At 39.5% G+C, this 24,786-nt stretch overlaps 1 protein-coding gene across 7 annotated transcripts in view; it reads left to right on the plus strand.

Annotated features, from left to right (window-relative positions):
- Nucleotides 1-24,786, plus strand: part of PCCA (propionyl-CoA carboxylase subunit alpha) — a 456,523-nt gene that overhangs the window by 110,835 nt on the left and 320,902 nt on the right. For all 7 annotated transcript variants that reach the window (XR_010130619.1, XM_019039752.4, XM_055360016.2 and 4 more), the window contains one exon: nucleotides 20,103-20,234. Coding sequence is in view for 6 of the 7 variants with exons in the window: in XM_019039752.4 (XP_018895297.3) it covers nucleotides 20,103-20,234 (132 nt within the window). In the remaining variant the exon portion in view is untranslated. The remainder of the gene's footprint in view (nucleotides 1-20,102; nucleotides 20,235-24,786) is intronic.

A 24,786-nucleotide genomic window follows, 5' to 3' on the forward strand; every position in this document is an offset into this window, starting at 1 on the left:
CCTGAACTCAAGCAGTCCCCTCGCTTTGGCCTCCCAAAGTGCTGGGATTACAGGCATGAGGCACTGTGCCTGGCTGCATTATTATTTTAAATCCATAAAATCACACCTTTTTCAGCTTAAGATCATTTCTAGACTGTCCTCTCACTAAAAATACCCTGGAATCAATATACATGTTGTTAGTTTGAAAATTCTTTGCTAGGTTGAACAGCCATATTGGAAAAGTACCAAATCCCTTTAGGGTTTTGTTATTGGTAATATAAAGAGGACAGAGAATGTATTTCAAATTAGTTGTCATTTCATGAGGTGTTTCCCTTCATTTCTTGGCAGGTCTTAACTAGAATCTAGCCTCCTCTTATAATAGTTGAAAATGTCTCATGACTAATTAATATTATATAATGAGAGCACTGTTTTCTGATTAATAAGGTGGGTGGACCTTATGAAATGTTATCTGAAGATCATGCACGTAATCTTTGATGGCTGTTATTGCGTTATATTGACTTGTGATTCCTGTGTGTTCAACTTCTAGTGTGAATAGTAAGGCCAAAAATTCAAAAGGGCTTTTGAAGTTGATTTGTAATTAAATAGCATTATTAAAATAAAGAGTCAAAACACTGTCAAGTGTGATAAATTCAGTGTCAAAACTGAGCCTTTAAAACCAAAAAGCGTGGCCGGGCGTGGTGGCTCACGCATGTAATCCCAGCATTCTGGGAGGCCTGGGCAGGTGGATCATTTGAGGTCAGGAGTTCGAGACCAGCCTGGCCAACATGGTGAAACCCTGTCTCTACTAAAAATTAGCCAGATGTGGTGGCATATACCTGTAGTCCCAGCTACTTGGGAGGCTGAGGCGGGAGAACTGCTTAAATCTGGGAGGTGGAGGCTGCAGTGAGCCGAGATTGTGCCATTGCACTCCAGCCTGGGCGACAGAGCGAGACCCTGTCTCCAAAACAAAACACCAAAAAGCTCATGCCTGTTATCCTAGCACTTTGGGAGGCCAAGGCATGAGGCTTGCTTGAGCCTAGGAGTTTGGGACCAGCCTGGACAAAATAAGGAGACCCCATCACTACAAAAAGTAAGAAAAAGGGGCTGGGCGTGGTGGCTCACACCTGTAATCCCAGCACTTTGGGAAGCTGAGATAGGTGGATCATGAGGTCAGGAATTCGAGAACAGCCTGGTCGCATGGTGAAACCCCGCGTCTACTAAAAATACAAAAAAATTAGCCAGGCATGGTGGTGCGCGCCTGTAGTCCCAGCTACTTTGGAGGCTGATGTGGGAGGATGGCTTGAGCCCTTGGTGTCAAGGCTGCAGTGATCACACTACTGCACTCTAGCCTGGGCAACAGAGAGAGAGATCCTGCTTCCAATAAAACAAAACAAAACAAAACAAAACACCCTCCCCAAATCAGAAAGCATTCTCAACCATAGTACTTCCAAGCATCCTATTTGTGTTAGAAGTGTTTAAGGCAATGATAGTCAGTAAACTATTTCAAAGCTGTTGGAAGTGCATCTCAGCACACGACAGTTGTGATTACATAAGCTTCTTAAGGTTTCAAGTGCACAGCATTTTACCGCAGCACTATTACTGTCTCAGGAATGAGGCCCGTGGAACACAGGAAAATTCTCCACCCAGGGAGGAAGGCTGGGAGGCCTCAGCAGCCAATAGTGGTGTGACTGAGACTCTGGAGTCCCTTCACACTTGTGTAGCAGCTTACTACAGGTCACCTCTGTCCTAAGTGTCTTACATTTATTAATTCGTATATCCTCACAGATAGGGAAACTGAGGCACACAGCAGCCAAGGAACTCGTCCAAGGCCAACCAGGTAGCATATGGTGGAACTGGAGTGAAGGCAGGCTCCACAGTCCCTGTTCCTAACCTTTACACTCCACTGCTTCTAATTCCTTACTTTCTTTTATACAAGAATATAATTTAAAATCCTGCCCAACACTTGTTTTGTAAGATTCTAGTGGCATGGGAAGTGAGGGGTTACAGTTGGTGTCAGTCATATTTCAAACGGCTGGGAATAGGGGTGATAACATACACCTAAGGAAGTCACGCTGGCTGCTACAACATTGTGAGAATATCATTCTGCTGAGATTTTACGCTGGCTGGTAGTTGACATAAAATGAAGCTTAGTCTATTATATACAATGCCAGCTTTTTCCTTCATCAGTTACAAGGCTTGACTTTAATGAAAGGAGAAGACTGCATTTTCAAGTTTGATCTAGAAGGCTATGAAGGCTCTGGTTGGAATTATTGAGAAAGACAAATCTCAGGTGATCTGAACGTGTTAAATTGTAAGAGTACTTAATGTGAATTGGAGGAAGCAATTCTCTGAAGCAAAGGGGGAGGAATTTGTATCTTGGAAAGAATTGCCTTTGTCTTTTATTATTTATGCAGTTGATAATTGCAATATTGCCACTTCACATATGAAAATATCATTGTAGTAAATTTATGTAGAGTTGGCTAACAAAGTTCCCATCCATCTTTGCTTTAGTTCAATTGCCATTAGTTTCCCAGAGTACTTTCTAATTCCTCTACCACAGTACTCATGCTTTATTTTGATTTTAATTGTGTTATATTTTCTCTTCTAGTTAGTCAAATAAGCGAGGTCCTGGTGCACCTCTGTCTTGTCCATCATTGAATTCCTAGGCTTACCACAGTGCCTGACGTAGAGTTGGTGTTGGCAGCTATTTGTAGGATGAATGAATACATGACTGTGTTAAGCAGACATCAAAGACGTATAAAATTGAAATCTAGTTGTTGTAAGACTTAAAAAGAGAGGAGATCCTTATAGATGAGCGCTGGTTGTTTGCAGGATCATTATTATTCTCTGATGATCAAAAAACTGTTTACACATGCACCAGTAGTCCCAGCTACTCAGGAGGCTGAGGCGGGAGGATCCCTTGAGCTTGGGAGGCAGAGGTTGCAGTGAGCTGAGATCACGCCACTGCACTCCATAGAGCCAGACCCTGTCTTAAAAAGAAAAGAATGGTTTACAGATCAGTGAGAGAGGTGTTTTCCTAAATATTTAAATGTTTGTTTGCCCATGCTACTTTTCCAAATCCTAATTGTCCTTTTCCCCCTCAAATGCTCCTTCCTTTGTGAAGCCTTCCTTGATTCCCTTGTTGGACTCTGTTCACCGTGTCTGATTTTTACCTCTTCTAGTGCACTGACTATTCTTACCGTGTATTGTTTTTATTTTTTGGTACATGTGTTATTGTTTGTTCTACTAGACTATAAACTCTTGAGTGTGAAAACCATGTCTACTTAACCAGCCTGCTTCTGAGAGTGAAAAGGGATGCTAATCAGATAGGACACCGAGTAATAGATGTGTTCAAGGCTGTGCGAGGCAAACCTGATGTCTGGTTACTCTCCAGTAATCTTTAGCTTATTGAAAAAGCAGAGGCCACTTGCACCTGTTTACAAGCAGGTGAGATGGGCCTGAGAAGGTGATTGAGTTGCAGATTCAAAACGCTGGTTTGTGTCTTAGTCTTATCTTTGTCACTTCACTAGTCTAATGACTGTGGGTAATTTATTTCATCTTGAAGACCCTCATTTTACTGACATGTTAAGTAGTGATGACCATTTATTTCCTGCTGTTTCTTAGGCTCCCTCCTTTTTGTGTTTTGAGGAAGACAAGATATAAAAAAACGCCCTTGAGAGCTGTGAAGTGTCATAGATACTACAATATCGTTTTAGAATCAATTGAAGACTTTCTAACTTTGTAAACAAATTTGAATCTGATGACTGAAATGCTAATCTATAAAATGGTTTTTTAGTAATAAAGTGAGACTTAATACAGTGCTTTTAAACAGTATGAAATAAACAAGTAAATAAATATTGTAGTTTTTGTTAGTATGATTATATTCCTTGTTCTTTTAATTCATTTTTAAACTTAGAATTGTTTCCTACAGATAAACAAATGTCAGCTTGGGTCCATCTACTACATCTTATTGTCACTTTCACTTCATTGCATCATTGCTCTTAATCAGAATAAAGGGTGAATTTAGCAGGTTGTAGGGTTTGAGTAGTGCTAAGTATTGTGAGGAATTGTGCTCAAGGTAGTTAATTAGAAATCATAGTCCGGGTGTGGTGGCTTACGCCTGTAATCCCAGCACTTTGGGAGGCCGAGGCAGGCAGATCATGAGGTCAGGAGATAGAGACCATCCTGGCTAATATGGTGAAACCCCGTCTCTACAAAAAAATTATCCTGTCGTGGTAGCGGGCTCATGTAGTCCCAGCTACTCAGGAGGCTGAGGCAGGAAAACGGCACAAACCTGGGAAGCGGAGCATGCAGTGAGCCGAGATTGTGCCACTGCACTCCAGCCTGGGCGACAGAGCAAGCCTCTGTCTCAAAAAAAAAAAAAAAAAGAAATCATGATCTCTGCTATTTTAATATTCTGCTCAGTATTTGAAATAAGCTTTATAATGTAGGCTATAGTAAAACACAGCAATTAAGTGCTTAAAACAAGAATATCCCAACTGTAGGTACAGCATACTTTACCTAAACTATGTGACTCTTATTTCTTTTTTTTTTTTTAATTTTTTTATTTATTTATTATACTTTAAGTTTTAGGGTACATGTGCACATTGTGCAGGTTAGTTACATATGTATACATGTGCCATGCTGGGGCGCTGCACCCACTAACTCGTCATCTAGCATTAGGTATATCTCCCAATGCTATCCCTCCCCCCTCCCCCCACCCCACCACAGTCCCCAGAGTGTGATATTCCCCTTCCTGTGTCCATGTGATCTCATTGTTCAATTCCCACCTATGAGTGAGAATATGCGGTGTTTGGTTTTTTGTTCTTGCGATAGTTTACTGAGAATGATGATTTCCAATTTCATCCATGTCCCTACAAAGGACATGAACTCATCATTTTTTATGGCTCCATAGTATTCCATGGTGTATATGTGCCACATTTTCTTAATCCAGTCTATCATTGTTGGACTTTTGGGTTGGTTCCAAGTCTTTGCTATTGTGAATAATGCTGCAATAAACATACGTGTGCATGTGTATGACTCTTATTTCTATCCAGCAATGGGATCAAAAACTTGATGCGTTTCAGAAAACACAAGGTTAAGCAAGACGTGGGAGGATTTTGACTTGTGGTAAATTTTGAAAGAAATTGTAAATATTTTCAAAGAAAATAGAAAAAGCACACAATTCAGAGAATATACAAAGCCAATTAAAAAGTTGTAAAATTATTATTATTATTATTATTTTTGAGACGGAGTCTCCCTCTGTCGCCCAGGCTGGAGTGCAGTGGCGCAACTTCAGCTCACTGCAACCTCCGCCTCCCGGGTTCAAGCAATTCTCCTGCCTCAGCCTCCCGAGTAGCTGGGATTACAGGCGTGTGCCACCACGCCCAGCTAATTTTTTTTGTATTTTTATTAGAGACGGGGTTTCACCATGTTGGCCAGGCTGGTCTTGAACTCCTGACCTTGTGATCTGCCCACCTTGGCCTCCCAAAGTGCTGGGATTACAGGCGTGAGCCACTGCGCCCGGCCGTAAAATTAAATTTAATATCTGATCTGACGGACTAAACAAAAGATCTCTTTCCTTTCACCAGTTTACCAGCTTTCTGTTCTTTTTCACTCTTAGTTCACTGAGGGTGAGTGGACTGTGAGGCATGAGCAGGAAGGGGTGGCATTGGGCATTTACAGCAAGAGACCCTCATGCTAAGTGAAGTGTTATCAAATCTTCATTTTTTTGCTTATACTGTAAAATTGCTAATTATATTCATAGTTATTGTAAGTTATATTCCAAAGTTTAACTGGAAAAATATTATTTTGCAGCCAAAAAGGTACCAATTAATATTCCTGTTCATGAAACAATAAAAAGAGTTGAATCAGGGAGAAATGAAAACAGCTCATTTTAAATATTCAAATTTAAAATGATATAAAATAGGGATATAAAATAAAAGCATTTTATGTGAGGTATAGAGGAAAGAAATGACAACTTCAAAACAAATTCCTGTGATCAGCTTCCATGAGGAAGACCTTAGCAGTGTATACCAAATTTAAATGTGAAGCTTCTTACCTTCTTCTTACCTCATCTTCTTAAAAGATACATCTAAAAGAAAAACTAAAATTTGTATCAATATGTTTAATTAAAACATTATTGTTATTATTATGTAAAGCAGAAAGAAACTTCTGAAAAATAGTTGAGTGATACATTTAAGCATTTCACCTAAGGAAATTTAGTGTTATTTAAACTGATTAACAGTATTTGACAAGGTATTTTCATTAGCGTTCTAATATTAAAGCTAGCATTTCTTTAAAGGAGGGAGGCTAAAATTCATCCCAAAGTTTGTTTTTGTTAACTCAAATTTTCTCAGTGTTATTGCTGAACAAGTTACTGAATTTTCTCTGGGTGTCTTCTATATTGCCTTTCTTTGATTCTTGTCAGTGCAACCAGTCTAAGGTTTTACATGATAAAGGAAATCTGTGGAGCTAATCCTAGAAACCTCTTTCTATTTTCTTACCTAACACCTCCAGGCACAGAGAAGACAAAATACTTCATTTGCATTCTTAAACATTAGGAACTCAGAATAAGTCTTTCAACTGGAAATGTTATTGCATCTACATTTCCCGAAGAGAAAAAGGTTAACAGCCCACTCAGGTTTATGTTAACTCATCTCTTTTTAGTATCCTGATGTGCACAAAGAGTGAAGAATGTGAGGCTTACCCACCCAGGCTCTTTCTTCTTTACAATCAAGGAGACTCTGGAAGCGGTATCAGTGCTGATTACAGGGAAATAAAAAGAAGAAATCAAATATGCACAAAAGAAATGGAAAACACTAACATACTTTAATCTTAGTCTTCTAGGAATAGAAAGAACATTTCCAAAATTAATAACGGATATAGTAATTCAAATTTTTTAAAATAAAAAATTTCCTCCATAAATTTGAAAAGCTTACTAGGAAAGTACAAAGATATTGAGATTTATAGTTTGTTTGTTGAAATGGTTTTTATTAAAGTAATCAATACCAAAAAACTCTTGTTTGATCTAAGTACCTTGGTCAGAAACCCGAAACATTTAATAAAAGAAATTGAACAATTCTTTGACTTAATGTTAGCTAAAAAGTAGAAATGGAAATCATTTAATTGCCAGATATTAAAAATAGAAAGTTTTCTATTGCTGTAATGCTCACTCCCCATCAGTGTAGGAGAAACAAGGTTTTATATTTAACTATAATATATTCCTTAAAATATACTTAAGTAGGAAACTTAACTTCTGCCAACAGTTACAGTGAGGAAAGTTACCACTGTTCTCTTTCCCTAACTAAATACCGTACATAGCTATCATCTGGAAGTAATAGTATTACTTCAGTGCATTGTGCCAGTAGACACTTAATACAGAATATACTTTAGACTAAATGAAATCCAGATCCCAGTAATACTGAAATAGAAAGACACGGGTTCCTTTGGTTAAACTAAGTCATAGTGTACAGTGTACCATAAATTAAATACAGTTTGTGAGTATGTCATTAGATTTTAATTGAATTTGCAATTAGCATCCCAAACATTTAAAAATCGTGTGGGTTTATAAGTTTTTACTTTTGAATTTTAAAATAATAGAACCTTTACCCCCTTCCACTCCCCATCTCCCAGAGCAATCACATTCCTTTATGTTCTTATCCTAATGAATCAGCTAAATTGGGTTTTAATTTACAATGAGCTGGTAAGAGTTAAAGAAAATGACTCCTATAAATGTAGTAGGTGAGAGGCTGAGGGCATCCTCTTCTAGGTTATTCTGCTCCTTCCTCCCTTTGTTGATGCCCCACAGTCAGTGTTGGGGAAAATTAATTAGGATTTTTATTCCAGTCTTCTCTAATGTGTTGTCACCATTGCACAGACTCAGGACTTCCAGTGCAGTGTTGACTAGTACCAGTGCACATCCTTACCCAGGGGACTGGAACTTACCCAGGATCACAAAAATGACACTAGGAATGTTTCTCCCCTCTCAGCATTCAAATGTTCTCCTTATCTTTTATTTTTATATGTTTATTTTTGAGACAAGATTTTGCTCTGTTGCCCAGGCTGGAGTGCAGTGGTGTGAACACGGCTCACTGCAGCCTTGACCTCCTGGGCTCAAGCAGTCCTCCTGCCCTGGCCTCCTGTGTAGCTGGGACCATGCCTGGTTAATTTTTAAATTTTTTTTTGTAGAAACGGGGCCCCACTGTGTTGTCCAGGCTGATCTTGAACTCCTGGGCTTTACCTTTTATTATTTTAGTTTTAATTTAATTTTATTTTTTGAGACAGAGTGTCGCTTTGTCGCCCAGGCTGGAGCACAGTGGCGTGATCTTGGCTCACTGCAACCTCTGTCTCCCAGGTTCAATAGATTCTCCTGCCTCAGCTCCTGAGTTGCTAGGATTACAGGAGCACGCCACCATGCCCAGCTAATTTTTGTAGTTTTAGTAGAGATGGTTTCACCCTGTTGGTCAGGCTGTGATCCAGGCACCTTGGCCTCCCAAAGTGCTGAGATTACAGGCATGAGCCACTGTGCCCAGCCCTTATCTTTTATTTTTAATGATTATTGTTTAAAGTACACTGAGTTCAGGTTAAAAACCAACTGCCAAAGTAAATTTTAACACCTAAAAGCTGGGAGAAGGGGCCATTCTTCTTTTATGCAGTAACTCTTTGGAGTCCAGGTACTAACATGCCCCAGATTTCATCCTGGTGCTAAACTGACTTGTTTTCCAGTTAAAAAAAAATAAAAGTCTGAGTAATATTGCGTAGGAGTACCAGAAATGGCCTTGTTGGAAACCAAAACTATTTACATTCGTTAAGAAATCTGTTTGCAGGTGTGTCTGCCACATTTACAGCACAGTGTACAGCTCCTGGCACTCAATACACAGTGTTGCACAGCTTGCTGCAGGAGCATAAAGTGGATTTAGTAAAAAGGTAAGGAAGAAAGAGGGAGGAGGATGAGTTGTTCTCTATTCATTTGCTTCTCATTTCATCACTGATTTGGTGGTACCCAGACCTTTACAGAGCCGGTCTCCATAATACTGGTGCAGGTGGCCTGATGCCCAGTTTCTGTTGCTCAGATATTGCAGTCTCATCTCGTCTGTGATTTCAGCAGCACTCATGGCAATGGGAACATTCTTTTTCTTTGCAACCCAGGAGTAAGATTGAATCTCTGATTAAGGAGCAAAGCTTGAGTGTTTTGGACATGGTAATGCTGCAGAGGTGAGTTCCTGTTCTGGCTGTCCATGTCCAAACAAGTGAAACAAATGTTTTCATACTTTGCAGTTGCCACATTCATTCATTCATTCATTCATTCATTCATTCATTCATTTTTGAGACGAGTTTCGCTCTTGTTGCCCAGGCTGGAATGCAATGGCATGATCTTGGCTCACTGCAACCTCTACCTGCCGGCTCAAGTGATTCTCCTGCCTCAGCCTTCCGAGTAGCTGGGATAACAGGTGCACACCACCATGCCTGGCTATTTTTTATATTTTTAGTAGAGATGGGGTTTCACCATGTTGACCAGGCTGGTCTCAAACTCCTGACCTCAGGTGATCTGCCTGCCTCGGCCTCCCAAAATGTTGGGATTACAGGCATGAGCCACCACACCTGGCCTGCAGTTGCCACATTTAACCTTTAGTGCTAAGTAAACATTTCACCATGGTTCACTTTGTACAAAATGAGAATCTTTACTGAAGCATCCCAGACAAACATAAGCATGTACTTTACAATTTTTTTTTTTTTAAAAAGCTTAAAGTCCCTGGAAGAGGCTGGCAAACTGGCTTGAGAAACACTTCACTGGGCATAGAGCTGCTGAAGCTGCTCCTAGTCCGTGTGTTGATTTTACTCCTATAAGTTGGTGGCTACTCTGAAATAGTTTTCAAAATTTTTATTGTAAAATAGAAGGCAGTTACAGGAGAACTATACAAAAGAAACATATGGCTTAATGAACTATTATAGGGCGAACTATTTTGAAATCATGAAATAGGTCCAGACGCAGATGTTTACCCTGAATCCTGGAAAGCCGTGTGACCCATCTCGGTGCTAACCTCCGGCCTCTCTCTAAACATACCCATTCCTTTGGCTTTTATAGTAATCTTTTTTTTTTTTTGCGTTTAAAAATAATTTTATTGTCCAAATGTGCCACCTTGGACACAATATTTAAGTCTTGTCCATTTATTTTTAAATTTGATAAGTCTTTAAAATCTTAGTCTGTAGGCTCCTCTTGCTTCCTTTTCTTCATGACTTATCTGTTGAAGAACTTGGGTGTTTGACTTACAGAGTCTTCCCCCAGTCTTGACTTAGCTCACTGCATGGCGATGCTATAGCTCAGTGGTTTCCCCCATTCTTGGTGTTTCCTACAAATTGGCACTTGAATTCAGAGATGGGATCAGACTTGGATTTGATGCCTTGATGAAGACTATAGGAGGCACATAATGTCTTTCTAGCTGTTTTTAAGATATAAGCAGACTTTGGTGCTTACTGCCCATATCTAGTAATTTATTGGATTACAAAATTTTGGTAGTTTAATGCTAACATTTTTTTCATTAGTTAATTGGAATATATTTAGAAAGAAACCCTTCTTCTCATTTACTGTTTTATTACCACTGGTACAATTCATATATGAAAAGCAAGATAAATGCTTAATTCTTTACCTTTATTTACTATTTCTGAAGTAATGATTGGTTCCTTATCATCCCTCGAAGTTAACCAATTCTTTTGAAGAAATCACTATGAAGTCATACTGTTGAAATTACTGTGAAGTCAAGTTGTTCCTCTTTGGTCCGTGGGGCTTAAGTTGACTCACGGGTCTTTTTGGCTTGACCTCATAATCTTCTCTAGCTTCCTTACTATCTGATCTGACAGGACATTCCAGGCTCATGTTTTACATTTTCTGTTCCAACTCTTTATTTTTATTTATTTATTTATTTTTGAGACAGAGTCTCACTCTGTCACCCAGGCTGGAGTGGAGTGGCGCGATCTCGGCTCACTGCAAGCTCTGCCTCCCGGGTTCACACCATTCTCCCGCCTCAGCCTCCTGAGTAGGACTGCTGGAGCCTGCCACCATGCCTGGCTAATTTTGTTTTTGTATTTTTAGTATAGATGGGGTTTCACCATGTTAGCTAGAATGGTCTCGATTTCCTGACCTCGTGATCCACCCGCCTTGGCCTCCCAAAGTGCTGGGATTACAGGCGTGAGCCACAGTGCCTGGCCTTCTGTTCAACTCTAATCAGCCATCTTTTCAAAATGCCTTGGCTTCTTCTAATGGTATTTGGAGATCACAGTTGGGGTACTAGGCATGGTCATTGCTACTGATTGGTCATTTTAAGCCTTTTTAGTTGCAGGCTAGGAAATAAAATATACATATATATTAACAGATTTTTAACATATATGTTTTATGTTATATATGTATATTGCTTATAATACAATATGTTATCTTAACTATATTATATTAATAAAATATATACCATATGGCAATATATTTACTATATAAATATGTTTAAATATAATGCCAACCCTAACCCAAAATAGGGTATGTATATAAAACAAATTTATATTATAATAATCATACTGTATTAATAAAATCCACATAACATTTTTCTCATATATAATGTATATAACAATATAAAAGTATAATTAAATAAAGTCTACATTTTATGTGAGACAAAACAACTCCTGTGTTCATAGCAATATTTTCCATTACAATTCAAAATTGCAGAACTTTAACCTCTTTGTTGCCTCTGTGTATCTTCATTCTTCTGGATTCAGAATTCTGACTCTCAAGGATAGGGGAAATGACAGAATTAGAGTATCTCACAATTGCTTATTTGTCTTGTCCTGTGCTATACACAGAGCAATCTCAGGATAACAATGTTAATACCACTGCCAATATGATTACTAAAAACATTAAAAATGTATTTGTACATAATCTTCCTGTAATATTAAAAAAAAAGTTGTACTATATCTATATTGTCAGAAAATGTGGCTGTTATCTATAAGGTTTTATATATATATCTCCTTAGCTTTCATTTAGTTTTAGCTCTACAAGTAAATCCCGACTCTTTATGTTGATATCTCTTTTGTCATTTTAGTTTCCTGAAGCTCATTCTCTAGTACAGGAGTGGGCAAGCCTTTTCTGTAAGGAGCTAGAGGGTAAATATTTTTGGCTTTGCAGGCCCTATGATCTCTGCTAGTACTCATTCTTATTCTTGTATTGAGAAAGCAATCACAGACAGTGTAAACTATGAGCATGGCTACGTTTCAGTGTCATATAATTTTTACATGTAATGATACAGTATTTAAAAAAATTTTTTGCCTAACCCCCACCCTCAATAATTAGTAAAATCTTTTCTTAGATCATGGACTGTACAAAAACAGGCAGTGAGGCTAGGTGTGGTGGCTGTCACCTGTAATCCCTGCATTTTGAGAGGCTGAGGTGGGCGGATCATCTGAAGTCAGGAGTTTGAGACCAGCCTGACCAACATGGCAAAACCCCGTCCCTACTAAAAATACAAAATTAGCTGGACGTGGTGGTGCATGCCTGTAATCCCAGCTACTTGGGAGGCTGAGGCAGGAGAATTGCTTGAACCTGGGAGCTGGAGGTTGCAGTGAGCTGAGATTGCACCATTGCACTCCAGCCTGGGCGACAAGACTGAAACTGCGTCTCAAAAAAAAAAAAAAAAAAACAAACCAAAAGCAGGCAGTGAATGGGCCAGATTTGGTCTACACACTAGTTTGCAAACCTCTGCTGTATTGGACTTCTCAGAGTTTATGAGTTCTTGCATGTTGTTAAATTTTCTCTGCCTTTCATAGTTGCACTGGCTTCTATGGATTTAAAATTCTTAGCTTGACTCAGCCCGGTGGCTCATGCCTGCAATCCCAACACTTTGGGAGACTGAGGCAGGAGGATCACTTGAGGCCAGGAGTTTGAGACCATCATAGGCAACATAGCAAGACTCCATCTCTACCCAAAAAAAAAAAAAAAAAGCTGGGCACAGCAGTACACATCTGTAGGCCTAGCTACTTGGGAGGTCAAGATGGGAGGATCACTTGAGCCCAGGAGTTTGAGGCTGCAGTGAACTATAATGGCACCCCTGCACTCCAGGCTGGGTAACAGAGCAAGACTCTGTTCCCTGAAAAGAACATAAAATTATTAGCTCATACTTTCTTTCCTTGAGTTTCTTACTCAAAAGAGTTTATTATTCCATTTTCTTTTGGTATAAAATGTTGCTGTCAAAAGTCTGATGATTATTTAAATTTCTCTTTTGTATAAGTTACCTATTCCTGTTTTTTTTTTTTTTCATTTTCTTTTACTTAAGTAATATTGCTAGAATTTTTCTTGGTATGTTGGTCATCCTGGAATGAATTTCTCCTGTAGTGTGGTCTTTTAATATGTATTTTTAGTTCAAGTAAATTTTCTTGAGTTGTATTTTTAATATTTGCTCTTTTTTTGCTTTGGTTCTCTTCAAGGATTCCTATTATTCATATGTTGGATGTTCTTTTTTATCTTCAATATTTGTCATCTTCTGTATTATTTATTCATTTTTTATATTTAAATTAAATATTTTTATTTTCAATTTGTCTTTCTCATAAGGCATTGTCTGTTTTCCTTATTCACTCTTACATTCTTTGTAGCTGTTTTCATTTCTGGAATGATTTTCTTTTTCATTTCTAGTTGTATCCTGAGTTCTGTCATTTCATTTCTGAGCTTTTCTAAATCTGATTTATACTGTTTTATGTTATGTGTCATTTAAAACTGTCTTTTAACTTGTTTTGAAATATTAGATGATAGGCCAGGTGCGGTGGCTCACGCTTGTAATCCCAGCACTTTGGGAGGCCAAGGTAGGCGGATCACGAGATCAGGAGTTCGATACCAGCTTGGCCAACATAATGAAACTCCGTCTCTACTAAAAATACAAAAAAAATTAGCCGGGCGTGGTGGTGCGCGTCTGTAGTCCCAGCTATTTGGGAGGCTGAGGCAGGAGAATTGCTTGAACCTGGGAGGTGGAGGTTGCAGTGAGCTGAGGTCGCGCCACTGCACTCCAGCCTGGGTGACAGAGTGAGACTCCATCTCAAAAAAAAAAAAAAAAGAAATGAGATGATAGTTTTGATCTATTGTATTGGTATGTTTTTCTCCTGTGCTTTCCTGCCCTACATGGATGTTATTCTGGTCCCTTTTTCTTTGCCTTATAAAAACATTGTATTGGGGCCAGGCATGGTGGCTCACGCCTTTAATCCCAGAACTTTGGGAGGCCGAGGTGGGTGGATCACTTGAGGTCAGGATTTCGAGACCAGCTCGGCCTACATGGTGAAACCCTGTCTCTACTAAAAATATAAAGCCATATTAGCCCGGCATGGTGGGGGGTGCCTGTAGTCCCAGCTACTTGGAGGCTGAGGCAGGAGAATTGCTTGAACCCAAGAGGCGGAGACTGCAATGAGCCAGGATTGCACCGCTGCACTCCGGAGTGAGACTTCGTATCAAGACAAAAAACAAAAAAAATTATGTTGGATTTTACCTTGATATTTTATTTTGCTTAGTTTAATGTGTAAAATTGGTTTTTCTCTACATTTCTTTTTAAAGAGCCATGTATTTTAAAATCAGTGACTCATGTCCAAGAAGTTCAAACACGAGTAGAGATAGCAGGAAGTGGTTTATTCTGAGGTCTTGAAAAGAATGAATTAACCCTGTAATCTCCCCAGTATTCTTTTTGATGTTCCTATTGACATCACTATATTCAGTGGGTGCTCCTTTCTATCTGCTACATTAGTTTTTGAAAGCTTTCTTTCTGACTCAGTTTATCTCATGTGCTAACTTCCTGAACCAATCCTGGAACTGGCCTTTTCTACCAGAAACACTTTTTTCTTTTAGCATGGACTAGTATTAAAAACCACAATCTGGATCTTTTGGACAGTTCAGCTGTTTTTCCGTGGCTTTTCTTTTTTTTCGAGGCAGGGTCTTGCTCTGTCATCCAGGCTGGAGTGCAGTGGTGCAGTCTCGGCTCACTGCAGCCTCCACCCCCTGGGCTCAAGCAATCCTCCTACCTCAGCTTCCTGAGTAGCTGGGACCACATGGGACCACAGGTATACACCACCATGCCTGGCTAATTTTTATATTTTTTGTAGAGAAAAGTTTTTGCCATGTTGCTCAGCCTGGTTTCAAACTCCTGAGCTCGTGCAGCTCACCTGCTTCGGCCTCCCAAAGTGCTGAGATTACAGGCGTGACCCACTGCGCCCAGCCCCATGGCTGTCTTTTTCTTCTGACCCTGGTTTTGTGGTTATCGAAGTAGCAACTCTTGGTAAGCCTAAAATCTATACGCTTTAAAATCTGAATTCATAATATAGCAATTTACTAACTTGTGATATTTCTAAGAATGAAATATGTATCATACATTTTAATTTTTACAATGATTCTTTCTGTCCTTCATTCCTGACATAAAGCCTATGGTAAATTAAATCTCATTTCCTTAACATACTGCTCAAACCCAACCCTTTCCTCCATTCTTCTGTTAAAATTTGTCCAGAACCATAGAGTCACAGAATTTAGGAAATGAGTAGAATTTTGGAGCAGTGATTTCAGCTTTTCATAATTTCTTTCTCTTCTTTTGTCTTGTTGTGTTGCCCATGCTGAAGTGTAGTGGCTAGTCATAGGTGCCATCATAGCGCACAACAGTTTTGAACAGTATCTGGGCTCAAGAGATACTCCTGGCTCAGCCTTCCAAGTACCTGGGACTACAGGCACACTTGGCTCATAATTTTTTTTTTTAAATGAATCACTTTAATGATGAAAAATGCCCACTTTTTGTGATCATAAGACATTTACTTGTATTCAGATATTATATGTATCATGCAAGGTAAATTTAAAAGGACCTTAAAAAGCATATTTTTGGAAACAAATTTAGTTGCTATTGCATAACAAAAAACTTACAGTGATTAAGGAAACTGATAATTAGATGGATAACAAAAAATACTGGATTAACAGAAGAGTATCGAAGGTTACTAGTGGATAAAATCTGGCCTTTTTTTCTAAGTCACACCGCTGCCTGGTCAAGAACTGAAAACATTTGAAACATGCTCCGTCACTCTGCAGTTACCATACTCTCTTATCCTGACCTCATCCTTTTTGGTTACAGATTTATGGGAGCCAAGAGCCTCTAATGTTGCTTTCTCATTTTGCTTTAATTACTTTTAAAGGCCAACCTAGGGAGCACTTCCAAAACACATTGATGAAAAGGAAGTTAAGTCATTGAAACATTTGTAGTTATCCAGCATACTACTGGCTATTTTTCTTTTGTATTGGGTGGGACAAAAAATAGTCTCTAAATACTTGATGTAAGCTTTTTTTTTTTTTTTTTTTTGACAATTTTACATTTTTGGGTGAGTAATTTTCCTCAAATTAGAATGCACAAGAAAAATCTGGTTAATCAGTGTTCCAGGTCGTTGGGCTCCTGTTAATCAGAGGTTTTACTGTATAATCATAATGTATTTTGGATGTTCTCATTTATGTTATTTCTTCAATTCTTTGTGTGGGTACTCTGATTGCTTGATTACATCTGCCTGGCATAGTCGTTTTTAAAGCAGCATTTATAATAAAATTTTCCATCTTTGCAAGTAAAATGAGAATATGGAAAGACAATTGACGGTTGAAGCATGATTGTTTCCTCTTGTCTTTACATAGTGTTTAGTGGGTTTCAGGTTTTGGATAAAGAGAAATGAATATGATTATTGTCCTGGTCCGAAATGATTCATGTATCCACCTGGAGACGTAGAGCTGATAGAGGTGTAGCTTACCTCTGTTATCTCCTCATACAGAGCAGCGCTACTTCCTACGTATGCGCTTTACATTTTTGGGGATTTGCATAAGATTTTTTTTTCCATGAAAATAAGGTTCTACTAAAACCAAATACAAAAACATTTGATAGAGAGATACTTTATAAGCACCTCTTATGGCTGAAGGGGTTTCTTATCTAGCATCCTGCCACTTGTAACACCAGCAAATTCTAGGCATTTGGGTTCCTATAATATTATTTTAGAGTCCTGTGGACCTAGCTATCTTATTATTCTAGTGTCCTCTTTTTTTTCTGGAGACAGAGTCTCACTCTGTTGCCCAGGCTGGAGTGCAGTGGTGCAATCTTGGCTCACTGCAAACTCTACCTCCCAGGTTCAAGCAATTCTCCTGCCTCAACCTCCAGAGTAGTTGGGATTACAGGCGCGCACCACCATGCCTAGCTGATTTTTGTATTTTTAGTAGAGGCCACTATGTTGGTCAGGCTGGTCTCAAACTCCTGACCTCAGGTGATCCGCCGGCCTTGGCCTCCCAAAGTGCTGGGATTACAGGTGTGAGCCACTGTGCCCGGCCATTCTAATGTCTTCTTTTTATCAAGACTTCTGGAGAGTGGACAAAAACTAACAGTTGTGGCACTCAACTTGGTGCTTTATATTATTATTGATGGGGTTTAGGACATGCTACTCCCAAATTTAGCACCTTGGCATATAAGCTGAAGGATTTGGAGAAAACAGCAGAAGCACGAAGGTCTCTGACCTTCCCCTTCCTCTCTTCCCTGAAGCAGGTCCTAAGACCTAGGAGGGACTTTCTGACCTTCCCTGAACCAGATCCTAAGACCTTCATGTGAGAGATGCCCTTCCTGTATCTGGAAGAGAGGAGCATCCTCATCCCCATAGAGAAAAGGACGCAGAATAATCTGAGTAGTTTTCCCCAGTTTATGACACTTACCTCTTGCTCTCCGTGCTATCATTTCTCCATAACTCACCAGTCCTCATCAACCCTGTATAAAAACACTCAAGTTTAACTGTTTCTTTGGATTTTCATTTCCTTATGCAGGCTCCGGTGTCACGTACAACTTACATTAAGTAAATGTGTATGCTTGTTTTTTTGGTTAATCTATCTTTTGTAATAGGTGCCCTAGCCATAAACTTAGAAGGGTAGAAGGAAAATAATAGTTTTCCTCCTGAATATTATTTTATTTAATTCTTTAATCAAACTTAAAAGTCAGATATTATCCACATTGTCACTCAAAGAAATGGGTGCTTTAGACTCAGGGTCTAAAATTTCCCTTTTCTTTTGTTTTGCTTTTGGGTAGGAGAGAAGCATACCTCTTGAATTTAAAGACATTGGCTTTTCTACTCATTTTCTCTGAATGATTTCATTCACAACTTTTATTTTTGTATTTATTTTTTTGAGATGGAGTCTCGCTCTGTCGCCAGGCTGGAGTATAGTGGCTCCATCTCCGCTAACTGCAACCTCTGACTCCCGGGTTCAAGCAATTCTCCCGCCTCAGCCTCCCAAGTAGCTGGGATTACAGGCGCATGCCACCACGCCCAGCTAATTTTTTGTAGTTTTAGTAGAGACGGGCTTTCACTGTGTTGGTCAGGATGGTCTCGATCTCCTGACCTCAAGATCTGCCCTCCTCAGCCTCCCAAAGTGCTGGGAGTACAGGTATGAGCCACCGCACCCGGACTGCCATTCACAGCTTTTAATTCCGTCCTGTATTTGATGCCTTTAAAAATCTGTATTTTGGCCAGGCGCAGTGGCTCATGCCTGTAATCCTAGCACTTTGGGAGGCGGAGGCCGGTGGATCATGAGATCAAGAGGTCGAGATCATCCTGGCCAATATAGTGGAACCCCATCTCTACTAAAAATATGAAAATTAGCTGGGCGTGGTGGTGCGCTCCTGTAGTCCCAGCTACTCGTGAGGCTGAGGCAGGAGAATCGCTTGAACCCGGGAGACGGAGGCTGCAGTGAGCCAAGACTGTGCCATTGCACTCCAGCCTGGTGACAGAGTGAGACTCTGTCTCAAAAAAGAAAAAATCTGTATTTCAGCCTGGACTTGTCTAATAACCTCTATACCTCTATATCTGCCTCCTGAACATGAATACTTGACTATTGCAGAGGCCTGTCAGCTCAGCGTGTGCAAAGTTGGAGTCATCATCTCGCCTCTTAAATATTTATCTCCTTGTATATTCTTTGTGTTTATTCCTTGTTCTACTTCTACTTCCTGCTCAGGGTGGGTTTAATCCTCCTGGCCATGATGGCCAGGAGAGCAGTCCAAGCAACAGGCTGCTCAGCTGCCCTGGTCACCAGGAGAATGAACCTTTTTTCCCAAGTCAAGATTCTTTGCAGGCAGCAACGCTAACATGGAATGAACAGGTGATGTAAAAGTGATATACAAATATGCAGTTTATTGTTTATACCACCTCTGACAAGGTCGTAGGACAATCAGCAGTCAGGCGCCTTCCTCGAGGAAGGCCTGCATATAGGTCTGGTTTTTCCCATTTTATATTTACCTTCAGTTCTTTATGTAATGACTTCATCCTTTATCTCAGCAAATACCCCCATTGCTTTTCTAGACCATGCCCTGTGGTGGAGCTAATGGCATCATATTTTGTTCTGTCTCTAGATCTATTTAAGTCATTAGCTTTTTTTTTAAATTAGAGTGGCATAAACAAGAGAGGTAGATCCATTGTCAAGGTATTCAGTGTGGTTTGTGCAGAGTGGTTTTGATTGAAACTGAACTCTACCCAGTTAAATTCCCACTGGATTTTTGACTCATCTTTAATAGTCACAGGATGCAAACATGTACTTTCTTTTGTCTGTTTCTCTGAGGTGTCAGTGATCTGTTCACGTTTCCTGGAAATTGTTGATATCCTGTTGTCTTCATCCATGTTATCTCCTGTGTTTAGCTCAGAGCCTGGCACAGAATTGGTATTCAGGAAATATGGATATTGTGTTATACTAGGCACTATGCTGCAGGCTATTGAGAACACAGAGATTTATAAGGTGTTTACGGGTGGTGACCTTACTGGCTAGATTAGGTGGTGTAGGACGTTATATACAAATACAGTGTCATAGAGTGACTTTTCCGAGGCACACTGTTTACCCAGAAGGAGTTCCTCAGTGCTTTTGGTTGTTTTCATTTGACTTTGTTGCATGCATCTATCCACACATGTACTATATGCAATATAGTATTTTAATGTGTTGGCTCAAAAACTGTTGTTTCTGCAATAAAAATAATTAGAAAATACACATATGGGCTTTTCTTTTATAAAATTGTGACTCCACATCATGCTCCGTAATGTTCTTGTTATAAATTTTGACTTGTTTTTCTCCACAGGCAGCAGAAGATGTTGTTTTCATTGGACCTGACACACATGCTATTCAAGCCATGGGCGACAAGATTGAAAGCAAATTATTAGCTAAGAAAGCAGAGGTTAATACAATCCCTGGCTTTGATGGAGTAGTCAAGGTGAGAAGCTACTTTAACTTTTATTGTATATGTCTTCAAGTTAAAGATTTTGTCAAAAGTATAAGATAAAATGTAACTATTGCTTTTTTGGGATACACACACACACACACACACACACACACACACGTATGCACGCACATACATACATGTATATATGTTTAAAAAATCAGTGTTTTTACATTTATTTATTTATTTATTTGAGATGGAGTCTTGCTCTTGTCGCCCAGGCTGGAGTGCAATGATGCAATCTCGGTTCACTGCAAACTCTGCCTCCTGGGTTCAAGCGATTCTCCTGCCTCAGCCTCCCGAGTAGCTGGGATTGCAGGTGCCTGCCACCAAGCCCAGCTAATTTTTGTATTTTTAGTAGAGACAGGGTTTCACCATGTTGGCCAGGCTAGTCTCGAACTCCTGACCCCAGGTGATCTGCCTGCTTCATCCTCCCAAGGTGCTGGGATTACAGGCGTGAGCCACTGCATCCGGCCAGAAATCAGTGTTTTTAACTGGATTATTTTATTATTTTTAGAGATGGAGGTCTCACTCTGTTGCCCAGGCTGGAGTGCACTGGTGCAGTCATAGCTCACTGTAACCTTGAACTCTTAGGCTCAAATGATCCTCTCGCCATGACTCAAGAATCCTTCCTTCTTTAGCCTCCCAAGTAGCTAGGACTGCAGACACACACCACCACACCTGACTAATTATTTTTATTTTGTAGAGATGAGGGTCTCACCGTGTTGCCCAGGCTGGTCTCAAACTCCTGGGCTGAAGTGATTCTCCCGCCTTGGCCTTCCCAAGTGTTGGGATTACAGATGTGAACCATTGTGCCTAGCCAACTTGGATTGTTTTAAATAGCATAAGTTAAAAAGAGTGAGAAACTGTTTGAGCATTGTATTTAATGAATCAGCAGTGACTCAGACTTTCATAGGAAAAAATTTGGTGATTAAAAAACGTACTGTCAGATCTCTGGACTGCATTTAATAGTGGTATGTGTTTCATGTGTTAAACATTATGAGTTTCTCTGTATATCTTTATCTTGAGCTTCTCTCCATGTGCATAATATGTAAGTTAGGATCATGTTTCTGGTGAAAGTGGTATAGCTATAGGTAATTGTATATTGCAGACATTTAGCAAGGGCTTTCTGCAGCTGAAGGCTTCTGAGGGAGACATGCAGAAATTGAAGTATGCAATTTCTCCTTTTCCCATGAAAAATTATTCTATTTTTTTCTAGTTAGAAGAGAGTCCTCATGTAGAGTTTTAACCTTGCGATTTGACTTAGCCTGCAGGAGCTCTTCATTTCAGCATTTCGTATTGTTACTTTTGGCATTCTGTGTTGGGCTGTTCTTCATTGTGCAAGATCATTTCATGCATTAGAGGACGATTAGAAAACTTGCCCCCTGGTTAATAAATATCCTCAGCTTCTTGCCCATATTTACTTGCATTTACTTTTATCTATGTGTATCCATGTCGTTTCTTCCCCCTTGTTACAAGGAAGAGGTGTTCCACATCCTCTGGAAAGCCAGCTCCTCCTCCTACGCTCCAAATGTATTCTTTATAGCCTTCACAGGCTATGGTTTTACTGATTATCTTTTCTCTCTTCTGTGTCTTAAAATTCTCATCTTTTAGCTCCTTTCTGTTATCATTGCTATTAAAAATGCTCAGTGAACAAATGTGTTGGTCACTCAGTTATGTGGGAAGGTTGTGGTGATGAGATACACATGATCTGCGTATCATAGTTCTCACAGTTTGGTGGGAAAGAAACAAACATTTCTTCCATTCGTAAAGCACCATCACCCCATCACTCTACAGCTAGTTGCCACCTTCTTTCTCTCTTCCCCTTTCAGTGCCAAAGCTCTTAGAATTGTCCTTCCTCACTTTCATTTCTGTATCTTTCACTTAATCTTTTCTTGCCGTCTAGCTTCTTTCCTCATTCCTACTGAATTTCTCTTGCAAAGCTACCAGCAACCTCTTCCCTTTGTTAAATCCAATATATAATTTTGAATTCTGATCTTATATCAATCTTTGAGCAACGTTTGAGTCTCTTGGTCAGTCCATATTTCTCTCATGAGATACTCACTTTCGGCACATTACTCAGTTCTAGTTTTTGTGTTTTTTTGGCTTGTTTGAATGCCCTTCTTAGATTCCTTCCCGATTGTTCTTCCTATCTTTGTTCCTTAAATGGGGGTTTTATTCTGGGTCCTGAGTAGGACATTTCCTCTTTTTATTGTGCTAACTTGCCCTGGGCAATCTTACTTTTTTTCATGGCATCAATTGCCACCTTTTCTTTTTTCTTTTACTATTATTATTGTTTTTTGAGACAAGGTCTTGTTTTGTCACCCAGGCTAGAGTGCAGTGGCACAATCATGGCTCACTGCAACGTCAACCTCATGGGCTCAAGTGCTCCTCCCACGTCAGCTTCTTGAATAGGTGAGACTATAGGTGTGTGCCACCACAACTGCCTACTTTTTTATATTTTGTAGAGACGGGGGTCTCACTCTTTTGCCCAGACTGGTCTCAAGCTCCTGGGCTCAAGCAGTCCTTCCCTTCGGCCTCCCAAAGTGCTGGGATTACAGGCATGAGCCACTGCACTTGGCCTATTGCCACTTTTCTGACCAATCTCAAATGTATGTATCTGTTCTGAACTTCAGGATTACATATCCAGTTGCTTCTTATATAGCTCTTACTACTTGATGCCTCTGAGGCACCTTGAAACTAACAAGTTAAAAGCTGAACTCATCTTTCTCCTGAAACTAGAGATTGGTACTATAGCCCATGCACACCTATTTTTATAAATAAAGGTTTATTGGAGGGCAAACATGTTCATCCCTTTACATATTGTCTGTGGTTGCTTTTCCACTACAGTAGTAGAGCTGAGTAGTAGACTCAATATGTGGAGTAGACTCAACTACATGGGACACATAGTAGACTATGTGACCCACAAAGCCTAAAATATTTACTTCCTGATCCATTAAGAAAAAGTTTGCCTATCCCTGCTCTAAAATTCTTATCCTTCATTCTTTTCTGCCTAGGAAGGTGGTGGCTAGAAACATAGAGTGATTCTTAACAAATGCGACTGTGGAGAATTCACTCAGATAGCTTTCTAATCCATTTACTTCTTTCTTTGCCCATGCTAACCAACCCCAGATTCCAGCTACTATCATCTAGTCTGGATTACTTCATCTGCCTTCTAATTAGTCTCCTTGTAGTCATTCTTGCTTCCATCCAATTAATTTTTTAAAAATTCTTCACCTCAAGTATTTATAATGTCTTTGTGTTACAAACAGTCTAATATACTTTTAGTTATTTAAAAATGTACAATAAATTATTGTTGACTGTAATCACTTTGTTGTGCTGTCAAATGCTAGATCTTACCCATTCTATCTAACTGGACCCATTTTTGTACCCATTAACCATCCCCACATCCCCCACCCCCACTCCTCCTCACTACCCTTCCCAGCCTCTGGCAATCATCATTCTACTCTCTATCACTGTGAGTTCAACTATGTTAATTTTTAGCTCCCACAGATGAGTGAGAACATGTCAAGTTTGTCTTTCTATGTCTGACTTCGTTCATTTAACATAATGTCCTCCAGTTCCATTTATGTTGTTGCAAGTGACAGGACCTCATTCTTTTTGGTGGCTGAATAGTACTCCATTGTATATATGTACCACATTTTAAAAATCCATTCGTCTGTTGATGGACATTTAGGTTGCTTCCAAATGTTGGCTGTTGTGGATAGTGTTGCAGTAAACATGTTAGTGTAGATATCTGATAGACTGCTTTCCTTTCTTTTGGGTATATACCTAGCAGTGGGATTGCTGGATCATATGGCAGCTCTATTTTTAGTGTTTTGAGGAACCTCTATACTGTTCTCCACAGTGGCTTTACTAATTTGCATTCCCCCCAACACTATACAAGGGTTCCCTTTTCTGTATATCCTCGCCAGCATTTGTTATTGCCTGTCTTTTGGATAAAAGCCAATTTAACTGGGGTGAGATGATCTCTCATTGTGTTGCATTTCTCTGATGATCAGTGATGTTGAGCACCTTTTCATATGCCTGTTTAACATTTGTATGTCTTCTTTTGAGAAATGTCTATTCAGATCTTTTGCCCATTTAAAAAGTTGGATTATTAGATTTTTTTTTCTTGTTGAGTTGTTTGAGCTCTTTATATATTCTGGTTATTAATCTCTTGTCAGATGGATAGTTTGCAAATATTTTGCTCCCATTCCGTGAGTTGTCTCTTGACTGTTGATTTCCTTGGCTGTGTAGAACCTTTTTAACTTGATGTGACCCCATTTATTTATTTTTGCTTTGCTTGCCTGGGCTGGTGGGGAATTACTCAAGAAATCTTTGCCCAGACCAGCATCTTACAGAGTTTTTGCAATGTTTTCTTTTGGTAGTTTCATAATTTGAGGTTTTAGGTTTAAATTTTCAATCCATTTTGATTTGATTTTTGTATATGGCAAGAGATAAGGGTCTAGTTTTGTTCTTCTGCATCTGGTTATCCAGTTCTCCGAGCACCATTTATTGAAGACCGTCCTTTCCCTAAGGTATA

Source organism: Gorilla gorilla, chromosome 14, assembly GCF_029281585.2.
Source record: "Gorilla gorilla gorilla isolate KB3781 chromosome 14, NHGRI_mGorGor1-v2.1_pri, whole genome shotgun sequence".
Taxonomy (NCBI): domain Eukaryota; kingdom Metazoa; phylum Chordata; class Mammalia; order Primates; family Hominidae; genus Gorilla; species Gorilla gorilla.